The sequence below is a fragment of the Myotis davidii genome, unplaced genomic scaffold, assembly GCF_000327345.1.
Source record: "Myotis davidii unplaced genomic scaffold, ASM32734v1 scaffold534, whole genome shotgun sequence".
NCBI lineage: Eukaryota > Metazoa > Chordata > Mammalia > Chiroptera > Vespertilionidae > Myotis > Myotis davidii.
Window position 1 is genome coordinate 1,619,422 of NW_006286678.1, and position 12,418 is coordinate 1,631,839.

Here is a 12,418-nt window from a genome sequence, read left to right on the forward strand (position 1 = left end):
TCTCCCTCTCCCTGTCTACCTCTCATTCCATCTTGGGGCCATTTATATCCCAAAAGATAGAAAGAGAAAGACATCTAATGACAGAAAGGCATAATATAGAAATTGAATAAGTTTTATGCTCCTGTTTCTTAACTTTTAAAATTATTGAGTTGAGCCATTTTCTGCTGTTTACAAGTATCCTTCTCTCACTCCCCTGCCAATCAAAGTTGTACATCAATAGATAAAGGTGTGTTTTATATGTGTAGTTCTTTGGTTTTCCTTTAGGTCAATAGCCAAGGACTGAGGAGAGGGGAAGACTTGCCCTCAGTCCCACAGGAGCAGTCTGGTTAAGCTAATCTTCCTCTGAAATACTTGTGAAGATAACCCTGAAGCAGTAGTGCCAGTCTCAACAGAGCGCCTGTGGAAATTTAGATGTTCATATATTGGGCTTGTTGACAATAACTCAATAGGAACCCTCTCTACCTGGAGGTTCATGACAACAAGTTGCAGATTTACGTTTCTTGTTTAAATTAAGTAAAATGTCGCAGATTTCAGAACAGTGGCAGTCATTCTCCTAATTATCCGGTGTGTATGACAGCCAAAGCCAGAATCCACCTTAACACAGGAAAAGAGAGAAAGGAGGGTGTGGTAGCTTCGGGTGACAGCAGGGTGGTGCTTACCTGTGATCATGCTCAGTGCTGACAGGCATGCTAAGGCTTGGATATCAAGGTTCAGGCTCTGCAAACTTAAGGAAAAGTCTTTAATGGAGTCGAGCCACTCCCCAAATCCACGAAGGCACTGAAGTCGGTGCAGGACAAGTCCATTGCAGAACACAAACTTATCTTCAGCAGTGTTTGACCTACAAAAGAAAGTCATGGGGGGTTGCGGGGTAGAAACACATTAAATAGGTCTGTTCAGTCTATCCAATGGGATAATATCATAACACACGGCACCCAGACAGTGTTCAGAACCCAGTGTGGTGCTGTTAAACCTGCCCAAACACCCTTGATGAACACCCACCACCACTTGTCTGTGCTAACTTCCTGAGTGAGCACCAATCCCTGGGGAAGCTGCCAGTCCCTGTTGTGGGCTCACCTGCTTTCCACAGTGGGGCTCAGAGGGCTATTTCTAAATCTGTCCTGAGAGTGTATATCAGTCCATAAGTATCCCATACTTCTCTCATGAAAGGTGCCCTGGAACTTCTAGTTGGACATCACCACTCAGCTGGGGGGGCTTTGGGCGCTTCCTTACTCTCTCTGGGTTTCCTATTCCTTATGTATAAACAGGAGTTCTAATGGCTACCTTCTAAGATTGTTGTGGGAATTAATAATATACAGGATCTGAAATCATGCACAATGCCTGGTATGCAAGACGAGTCTTAGGTGTAATTAATTCTGAATTCTATGTGGTCCTATCTTTAATCTTAGCCTTCCTTTAATTTTCAAATTGCTTTCCACATATTTTATCTCTTTCAGCCTACTGCACTAACAAGTTAATATCTACAACTGTGCCTCTTGGATGCATAGTTTCATTCATTCATTCACTAGTCAATATTTCCTGAGCACCACGTATGTGCCACTCCTAGAGCCAGGCACTGGCGGAAACTTGGTGACTAGAGCATGCATATTGCTTGCCCACATGGAGCTAATCATTTACTTAATCCTATGCTGCCTGCCTAACAGATGATAGTCACATCCTTGGCTTGGCTCCTTCGTACAGTAGATTAGCTGTAATGATGCCAATTACTGGCACTCCAGTTGTAATTCCCCCTGTCTCTCCCACAGATCCCTCCACAGAGGTACACAAGGACCGACCTCTCAATCTCAGAGTTTAAAACCTGGACCTCAGACCACTGGCATCAGAGTCACTGGAGCATGAGTTAAAATGCAGATTTGTGGACTTCTAAGACAAACCAATACAGCTGGGAATGAGGCATGGGAATCTGCACTTTGAACAAGAATTTCTGCTAACACCATATGAAATTGGAGGGGAGGGTAAGGAAGAGAATGAGGGGGATATTTGGTGAAATGTTGGTACCATCTCCAAAAATTACATAATGGCAAGGAAGAAAGGAATCTGAAATGTTACTCATGCTGAGATTCCAGGTCCCGGCTTTTTTGGGAAAGAACTTCCGTTTGTGTTCAGTGTCACTGAGCATGAAAGGTTGAACCAAATCTTTTGATCTAGGAGCTATTCTCTTGGAGTAAACACTGGGGGTTGAGAAGCAGTGGGAACTCTCTAGAGCCCCATCTGGTGTACTAGAACAGTGACTTGTAAATAGAAACCCGTGAGGTAAAAGCAATGTTCTCAACAAATACGTGCTCCCAGGAAATACCTTTCTCACCATGGGACTCTATAGAATCCCAGAGTGTTGGCATTACAAGGAGCTTCAGATATCACCAAACCCAACCTCCTCATTTTACAAAGAAGGAACCTGAACTTCCGATGAGGCAAGGGATCTGCTCAGGGTCGTACAGCAAATCCATATTAGAACTGAGGGCAGAACCCAGGAGCCCTGGCTTCCAGTCCAATGCACTACCCACTACTCAGCTTTTTAATGCCTGATCATATTTGATATTTCCTTCCTGAACAACCTTCTCTTTGATGACTCATTTGCAAACACAGCAGGTTTCAAAGTTCTTCAAAGGAAGGAGTGGACTGAAGGTAGATAAAATAATAGTAATTACCTGATGGAAAGTCTGAGAACAAACAGCTCCAAAAAGGCTGATTCTATAAGTAATGTCTGATCTTCTTTGGGGAGATCAGTAAATCCGGGGATCTTTTCTGCCCAGCTTCTGGATACGTCAATGGAAGCTGTCAGAAGGTTGTAGAACTGTTGTACGTGCTCAGCATCTGTGCCTGCAGCGGCCTGGTCAGAGGGACAGTACTAGAATGCAAACCACAGGCAGCGGTGTTATTTCAGTTCAACGGGGATGACAGCATCATTTGCAAATGGGCTCCCCCACGGCTGTCTAGGCCTGAATCCTTACTCTCAGGTCCCACAGTTGATATAACCCTTTGCATTCACAGTCTCATCTGATTCTCACAGTGGCCTCATGATATATAGAGTGAAGGTTGTTACCATTTAATAGACAAAAGAAATTTGCTGAAGTCCCATCAGTGCAGTGGTTTTCAGTCCTGACTGCAATCATCTGGGGAGCTTTAAAAAACACTCATGTCTGGGTCATTGCCACAGAGATTCTAATTTAACTGGCCTGGGTTGAGGACTGGTCATTGGTGATTCCCAAGGGCAGCCAGTGTTGAGAACCAATATCTCAGGGGTTTGTGTCTGAGTGAACCTCCAGCATCTACTGACTCCACTAAAGTACAGCTGCCTCCAAACAGGATGCTTAATTAACCCATGGTTCTCAAAGCGTGGTCCCTGCAACAGCAGCATCAGCAACACCAGGCAATGTGCCAGACAGAACTAAGGAAGAGGAGAAGAGAATGATTTTCGCTTGCTGTAGATAGATTTCTGTGAGAGGAGACAAACCAGGAAGAGGAGCAGGGAGGGTGTCTCTGTGGCAGGGCCCAGGCGGCCGTGTGCCATCAGACTCAGGACTGTGGCTAGTTAAATTAATGAAGTTAAAATAAAAATTCAGTTCCTCCGTCACACCAGTCACTTTTCAAGCTCAACAGCTACATGTGATGGAGAACATTTCCATCACTGCCGAACATTCTATTGAACAGAATTGATCTAGAAAGTCCCAGGAGAAGAAAGATACAAGTAGGAATAAAGTCTCTACCCAACTTTTGGATATTCTGGTAGACTCAGGGTTTTGCCTGAATCACCGGAAGACAATCTTTCCTACTTCAGGCAAAAAGATTGATACAGCAAGGTAATCATCAAGGGACAATGAACAGCACAGACAGATCTGCAAAACACGCATGTAAATATGCACATCATTTCCTTCGCACTAAGAGCTGCGGGTGCTTTTGCATCCCTTCTCTAGGTTAATCCTCCTGGGGTATGGATTTTAATTCTCCTTTTACAAATGAGGAAACTGAGGCCCAGAGAAGCTCACAGAGTCTGAGAGTTTCCAACAGTGGCATGTATAGCCAAGACTTCCACGTGGCCTTGTGGTTTGCTGTCCCAGCTGTTAATATGTCTGATGTTACTAGCTGGTAGCCCATGGTATAGTTTTAAGAAAGCATGTTATTTTGCTCTAATTGGAGGTCTCCAGGTATGCATTCATTTGGTCCCATGTTTTGTCAGCAGCACAGTGACTGGCACCTGATTGACTCTCAATCAGTAGTTGTTGAATACTCTTCGATGAAAGAAGAGTCAAGGGAGCGCCTAGACTTGCCACAATGCCCTAACCTGGCTGGAGGAGAATCAGCCAATAAGCAGCCAGGTCCGTATTGTAGAACTACTTAGGTATGAGGAAATGAGGCACTTGTCTTAATTGGGCTTCCCCCACCCCACCACCCCACACACCCTTTTGTGCTTTCCCAAGAGGCATCATGGAGTAACAAAAGAAACATCGGACAAGGAGCCGAACTACTTTAATCCTTGATTTGTCCAGGCCCCTTATTTGTGAAACAGTGTAGCTTTGCTGCTTACTTTAGTTATCTGGGGCAAATGACTTCACTTTTCTGAGCTTCAGTTTTCCCCTCCGTAAAACGGGGACAATGCCTTCCTCAATATTTTGTTGTCATGATCAAATGTGATAATATATGTGAAAGGCCTGACACACGGAACACGTTTCACAAACGATGACAGTGATGCTGCTGATAACGGTTATGATGCTTGAAACTCTCACTGTCCCTCAGCCTCCACATTTATGAAATGGGAGAAGGTTCCTCCTTTTCAGCCCTGACTATCTAGGATCCTGTAACATCAGGTCCAGTTCAGAGCCCTGGATCACCCCACTCAGTGCACAGACTCTATGAAGCCATGGATGTTTCTGTAATGGGTTCAATGAACCACGGGAGAAAGAACCAGCCTTCCTTCCTATGGATGGTCAAGGATGGCAGCCCGATCCTGGTCCCGGATACTTCCTATCACCTCCCTTCAGTTCACACTCTCTATATTCACTGCAGGGAGTGGGAAAGGGGATTTTATTTTACTTTCTTACTTTCTCCTCTGATATTAACCTAATTCCACATGCTCTCCAAGGGCAGGATGAAAATCAGGGCAGGACCACCGTTAGAAAGCTGACAGCACTACATGTGAAACTCCCGAACGAGTGATAACATGGAGCAGAGGCAGCAGATCATGGGGTCCTCCTCCAGGCTCAGGCACTGACTTGCTGTGCAGCCCTAGACAAATCACTTCACTTCTCTGGGCCTGTTTCTGCCTCTGAAGTAGGAAGTGACTGCCCTCGCTGACCCCTAAGATTCCTTCTGCCTCTTGCATGCAGCCATTTTTCTATTGCTGATTTCTAGTTTAATTCCGTTGTGGCTTGACGGCAGACATTGTGTGATTTATTTTCTTTCTTTTTTATTGTTAAGGTGTTTTATGGCCCAGACTATCAGCAACCCTGGTGAATGCTCCATGTGCTGGCTCTTGCATTCAATGATTCCAAATGCAGCTAATCACACAGGTATGAAGTTATTGCCTAGAATTATTTTTTTTCTTTATTGATTAAGGCGGCGGTTCTCAACCTGTGGGTCGTGACCCCTTTGGCGGTCGAACGACCCTTTCACAGGGGTCACCTAAGACCATCCCGCATATCAGATATTTACATTACGACGCATAACAGTAGCAACATTACAGTTATGAAGTAGCAACGAAAATAATTTTATGGTTGGGTCACAACATGAGAAACTGTATTTAAAGGGCCAGAAGGTTGAGAACCACTGGCTTAAGGTATTACATATGTGTCCTTATCCCTTCATTGCCCCTCTACTCCCCCACCCCTGCCCTCAACCCCTGGTGTCTGTGTCCATTGGTTAGACTTATATGTATTGTCTAGAATTTGACCTTGATTCAGCATTGTTTTGTTTTAAAACAGTGAGTAAAATGGAGAGAAAAAGACTAAAGAATGCAAACTTTTTCCTGGGCATGGGACCTAACAGCTCCCCCTTGCACTGACTTCCCTGAAACAATGGCTCACAACTCAATAATCTCTGTGCTTCCAATATTTGCTCACCATCCTCCAGAGCACTTAGCTTTCACCCAGGGTCCCCTGCAGGCCTCTGCCCCTGCTGGGCTCACATTTCACGCATCCTGCACACAGGGAAATGCAGCCCCTGCCTGCCCTGCGTGTGCAGTTTTCCCTGATGAGGCCCAGCAAGCAGAAAAGCCAGCAGGCCTGGCATGCCAGGCTCCAGCCAGACCCTCTGGGCTTCACCTGCGGTGATTCTAGTCCAGTATTCTGGAGCCAAACTGGACTCAGGCTGGGCCACCAGTAACTTGGGGGTGAATGGAGGGTCAGCATCCAATGCTGAGGGAAAAGACAAACCAAGTATCCCCTCTACTGAATGTAAGACTTAGAGGAACATAACAAAACATTGTAGATTTTTTTCTCTGCCTGGCCTAGCACTTTATAAAAACCTCACCAAGGAATACTGGACCTGGAGTTGGAAGAACCAGATCCCCATTTCTGCTTGTGTGCTCCCCTGCATTACTCTCTCAGGGTCAAGCAGGTCTGGGGGTCACCAAAGGAAATTCAGAAATATTTGTTTAGTGATAAAACATAGGTCAAATAGAGAAAGACTTTAGAAATGAATCTTAACTTTTTATTCTAGTCTATATGGATAATTGACCCATCAAAAATCTTTAGCTGTAGCCAGTTTGGCTCTGGATCGAGTGGCCGGGTTTGATTCCTGCCAAGGGCACATGCCTGGGTTGCAGGCTCCATCCCCAGTGGGGGGCGTGGCATGCAGGAGGCAGCCAATCAATGATTCTCTCTCATCATTGATGTTTCCATCTCTCTCTCCCTCTCCCTTTTTGAAATCAATAAAAAACTATTTTTAAAAATCAGGCTTTACAACTAGTCAAAGATACAGTATTACATTTACTGGCATCTAATGGTGATTTCACTAAAGCACCTGGAATGAGAGTCTAGAGCTACAAACAACAATGAAAGCTATTTAAACTGAAATGAGTCTGCACATTTTATATGGCAATAATGTGGCTACACAGGTCAGATGTGAGGCAGAGCCTAGACTTAAAATGAATTATTTGAATGGGAGCACCAGCCCTAAAAAAATTAGCAAGATGATGCTGTCATAGCAATGTGGAATCTGGCATTTACTCTATCTCACTTATCAGTCCAGGCTAAACATATAAAATATCCTAAGAGCATTTCATCTCCCCTTACAATGTTACTTTTCCCTGGGTCTTTATATATTTTAGATGTGATCACTCTAGAAGCCAAACTATATATACATATTCTTAGGTTCTTACACTTTAAAAATGGGCAGTGAATATATTCCCCCCCCATATTTATTCCTTTCTTATCTATTTAACTCCCCTTAAAACAAAACCAGAAACAAATAAACTGTCTTCCCTGCCCCCCCACCCTCCCACCCCGCACCGCCATGGCATCACAGTTATTTGGTTACTTTCTCTTTCCTTCATGAAGGTAGGAGCATTTTTTTTGTTTTTTGTTTTTTTTTAATCCTCACCTGAGGAGTGAGGGTATTTTTTCCATTGCTTTTCAGATGGAAGGGAGGAAGGAGAGAGAGAGAGGGAGAGAGAAGAGAAACATCGATGTCAGAGAGACACATCGATTGGTTGCCTAGCACACACACACCCCTGGACTAGGGGTGGGGATCAAACCTGCAACCTAGGTATGTGCCCTTGACTTGGAATAGAACCTGTGACCCTCTGGTGTGCAGGCTGATGCTCTTACCACTGAGCAATTCTGGCCAGGGCAGGGGTGTTTCTTTCTTTCTTTTTCTTTTCTTTTCTTTTTTTTTTATTAATCCTCATCTGAGGATATTTTCCTATTGATTTTTATGGAGAGTGAAAGAGAGAGGGAAAGTCAGAGAGAAACATCGATGTGAGAGAAACACACCAATCAGTTGCCTCCTGCATAAGCCCTGACCAGGGCCTGGGCCGCGGAGGAGCCTGCAACCAAGGTACGTGCTCCTGACTGGAATCGAACCCAGGACCCTTCAGTCCACAGGCCAACGCTCTATCTACTGAGCCAAACCGGCTAGGACGCAGGAGTGTTTCTTATTCAATAATGTGTTCATTGCTCTAGAACAGTGCCTGACACCCACGAGTCATTCAATACATATCAATTAAATAAATTAATTGCTTTCTTGAAAATTTATATCGCTTTTGCTCATTCCTTCTCAGCCCAAGAAAAGCTGGAAAATGAGAGATTCAAGATAAAATTGTCCTTATTAAACTATATTGGTGGTTCTCAAATTTTAGTATGCCAATGAATCATCTAAGGTGCTTGTTAAAATATAGATTCCGGCCTGCCTTGCCTCCCCTCCCCCCCAATTCTGATACAGTAGGCCTGGGCGTGGCCTGGGAACCTGCATTTTAAGCAAATCTTCTGGCTCTTTCTGAGTGAGGCTGTCTGGGCACCACACTTTGGGAAGTGCTGACCTGTACCCCCAGTGAAATTACAGCAGGCATGCCGATCAGGGAATGGGAAGGCTGGAAGGGGTCATGGGAGTGCCCTTAGTCCAATCTCCTCACCATTCAGATGAGGAGACAGGCCCACAGAAGGGCAGGAACTGGCCTGAAATCATCTAATGAATTGGCAATTTGGAGGATCTCTTGAAGAGCCTCTTTCTGCAGAGTTTTCAGGCTGCTTCCTTGGTTAAGTCTAACATGTGTTAGCCATGTTGTTTCTCAAGCTATCTTGGTAACATACTTAACCGCCATTTGCTGGTGCCTGGTATTTTATCTGAGCAATATCTCTTGTTTTGGCGTCTGTTACTACACTAAGTGACACCAATTACCAGAAAACATCGTAGTTTGCTGAAAAAATACTTGAAATGACCAGCTAATGAGGACGTTAAGTTTATTTTCTCGTTAGTAATTATGCAGGCTCTGAAGCCAAGCCCAGTATCTATATATACTTGTATTGCTAAATTAAAAGCAACTGTGGGGTAGAGAATAGCAACATTTCAAGAAGAAACAAATCAAATGTGACATGTTTTGACTGCACTGATATACAATGATCTGAGCTCGGTTTTAAAGGAGAGAAGTTTGGCCCAAAGGAAACGAGGAGGTCCCAGAGCCAGGAATGCTTCGCAAAGCGAGGCGCTCGCTTTCTGGCCTCTGAAACATTATTCCCTCTGTGACTTGGAACACAACTCCTCCACCTCCTTTTCCCACGAATGAGGAAAATCACTCACTTACAACCTTAAAGGCCCGAATGGTGGTACAAGAAGATTAGAACACACCTGTCTGGCAAATATCTCCTCGTTTCTCTATTAGCCTGATTCACTGCGCGGAGCTGGTCCCTTTTATAAATTGTTTACATCAAATCAACTGTCTCTGACTCAAACCTGACAGGGCACATTCTTATTAAAAATGTAATAAATTATGAATACACACTACTGCTGTTATCGGCTACTGCTGAAGAGGGGAATTAGGCAGGAACAAATAAAGGCACTCTCATTTTTCACTTTTAAATGGTTTGCTTTTTAAAAAATGAATGGGTATATATTACTATTATTATAATTTTTAAAAAAATTAAATAAAGCTTCTTTAAAAACAAAACAAAACACACACCTAGTTAAATCGCCACTGAGTAGAAGTGGCAGTATGGTGAAATAGAAACATGTATTCAGATACCTTGAATGATGAGATTTGGATCTAGGCCACGCTCTGCCACTGACCTTAGATGAGTCACTTAACCCCCTGGAAGCCTGTATTTACTCCTCTGAAAATATGGGGGTTGGATTAGATGATCTGATCTCAAGGTCACTTCCAGTTGTATAAACTTATAAATATAAAACTTTAAGGAGAAGGTGTTATGAAAATTGAGTTTCAATTGATGACATTCTTTTTTTCTTAATCCTCACCCGAGGTTATGTTTTAGAGAGAGGAAGGGAGAGACAGAGAGAGAAACATTGATCAGTTGCCTCCCATACATATCCGACTGGGGATTGAAACCACAACCTAGGTATGTGCCCTGCCTGGGACTAGAACCCGCAACCTTTTGGTGTATGGGACAACGCTCCTACCAACCAGGGCTGAGTGACATTCCTAAGAAAATCACCCAAACCATACATTATATCACAGGAAGCTGGGAATTAAGTAGTAGGCACTCAATAAATTAATTTTGCTTCATTCATTTTAGGTTAATTATTTTTAGAGAACAAAGCATGTTCAATCTTGTTAAATAACAAGTTACTTAACAAACACATATGTTTATATGTATATATATATATAATCACTTGCATTTAGGGACAATAAGGTAACCCCCCAGAATCATAAAATCTTAGAATTGGAGGAACTTAATGAAATCCAAAATAAACTCTCTGCTAGTGAGAAATCCTGTTACGTGTTCCCCTTAGTTACTTGTGTGATGATCACACGCCCTTGTCTTCAGGGTGAGCTGAAAGGGACCCCTTCCTTTCCCCTCTAGATCTGTCCTTGCGAGCAACAGTCCCCTTTGCCACAGAGCAAAAGAGTGACCTAATCCTGCCAAACCCTCTCCCTTCCTACATATTGCACATACACTGTCATTTCGTCCAATCATCCCTTACAAGTTTCCAGAAACAGTATGTCCACATCCCTCTCAAACCCCAGCTTGGAATTAGCCTGAACCCTGAAGTGCGGTCTGACAGGACAGAGCCCATGTACTACCCCCAACTTGGTCCTGGTACCATGCTGCTGCAGTCTAAGGTGATTTAGCATCTCTCTTTTCTACTACATGTCCTCTGTTGGTTCCTAATAAATGTATACACTCCCAAGATCTTCTTCACATGAACGACTGATGGGCCAAGGCCCTCCCATGTTTTAAAATTCTAAATGCTTAGCTTCACATTTATTTTTGTTAACTTTCTCTGTGATGGTTTCAGCCCATCTTGTTCCAAACTGTCGAAATCACTCTGAATGTTGATACTGACATCCATCATATTAGCGATCCCTCCCAGCTTTCTGTCATCTGCAAATGTGATCAGCATGCCTTCTCTGCCTTCATCCAAGTTTTTGATGAAAACTCACTGTATTTTTTAAAAAGTCTTTTAATTTATTGATTTGGGTCCAATTTTTGATAATTTTGTAAAGCTATCTAAAAGCAGAAGAATCCAAGCTATGAGGCTCAACCTGATTCCAAAACAATGCAATTAAAATAAATATGCTTTACAAAATTGAGCCGGGCCCCAAAGGTAGTATCAGTATGACCTAGACTCTGGCATGGTCAATCCGCTATTTTGGACAAAACTAACAATTAAATTGGATAAATGTTTGTTGATGAAGATGATGACTCTAGTCTAACACACTGAATGGTGCAGAGGCAAGCAAACAAGCTGGATTGATTTTTCCGTGTGGAGACAGTTCCCAGCTGGGACAACGCACAGAGCTGGGGAGGGTTTGCCACTGAATAACTGACTAGTCCACAAAGACCAATAATTGGATAATTTGGGGCCAAAAAAATCACTTGTGGGGCCTAAATTTTCTGGATTGGCCACCAAAAGTGATTTCAAATATCCTGGAATAATGCCAGACTGTGTTATGTAGCCTCAGTGTGGGTAGTATGAAATAGCTTCATAAATCCAGAAAAATTGCATGAGGGGAGACCAAAGTTCCTCCAGGGAGGAGGTCTTTATTCCAGAATGCTTTTCCAGCACCCTCTCTCACTGAAACCAGAGGTGCAGTAACACTTGGTATTAGGAGCACAGACTTTGGGGTCCAATACACTTGGCTTCTAATTCTATTTCTGATGCATATGAGCTTTGTGACCTTGGGCAAATCAATCCTTTAGCCTTTCTCAGTTTTAATCTCACCTGTGAAATAGAGATCATAACACTTAGCTTCCTGGTATTGCTACAAGGCACCTGACACGTGAAGTGTTCGCACTCAGAACATTCAACAAATGGTAGGGAGGGCACTGTGCTAAAGCTTTGACAAGTATCATCTTATTTAATCTTCACAAATCCCAGGAAGTAGATATTATAATTATTATTCCATAACACCAATGAGAAAGCGGAGTCATTAAAAGGTTTAAGCAGTTGCTTAAGGCCATCCAGCTACTAAACAACGGTGTTGGGATTTTAATCTAGGGACCTGCATGGGTCCAAAGCCTGAGCCCTTAACCACTGCATTATGATGCTAGACTATTTTTTGAGACTTGACTTCAAGAGATGCTACTTGTAATCAGAATAAGAGTCCTCAACCTTTGGTGCTAACGATCTGCCATGCTTCTCCTATGAAGTCTTATGATTAGGTGCAGAGAGGAGGCTTCCCAGCCCATAATGAGGGCAGGGATGAGGGAAGGAGGATCAAAGCGGGTGTACCAGTCATAGCACTGCAACCTAAAAGGAGGACACGTAATGGGCACACTCACACACTCTT

The 12,418-nt window shown here is 43.4% G+C and overlaps 1 protein-coding gene across 1 annotated transcript in view; it reads right to left on the minus strand.

The window, feature by feature from the left end:
* NR4A3 (nuclear receptor subfamily 4 group A member 3) overlaps positions 1-12,418 on the minus strand; it is a 30,145-nt gene that overhangs the window by 9,010 nt on the left and 8,717 nt on the right. Inside the window, exons 7-8 of the mRNA XM_006758602.2 lie at positions 2,667-2,866; positions 660-838 (exon numbers count right to left, since the gene is read on the minus strand). Coding sequence (XP_006758665.1) covers positions 660-838; positions 2,667-2,866 — 379 coding nt within the window. The remainder of the gene's footprint in view (positions 1-659; positions 839-2,666; positions 2,867-12,418) is intronic.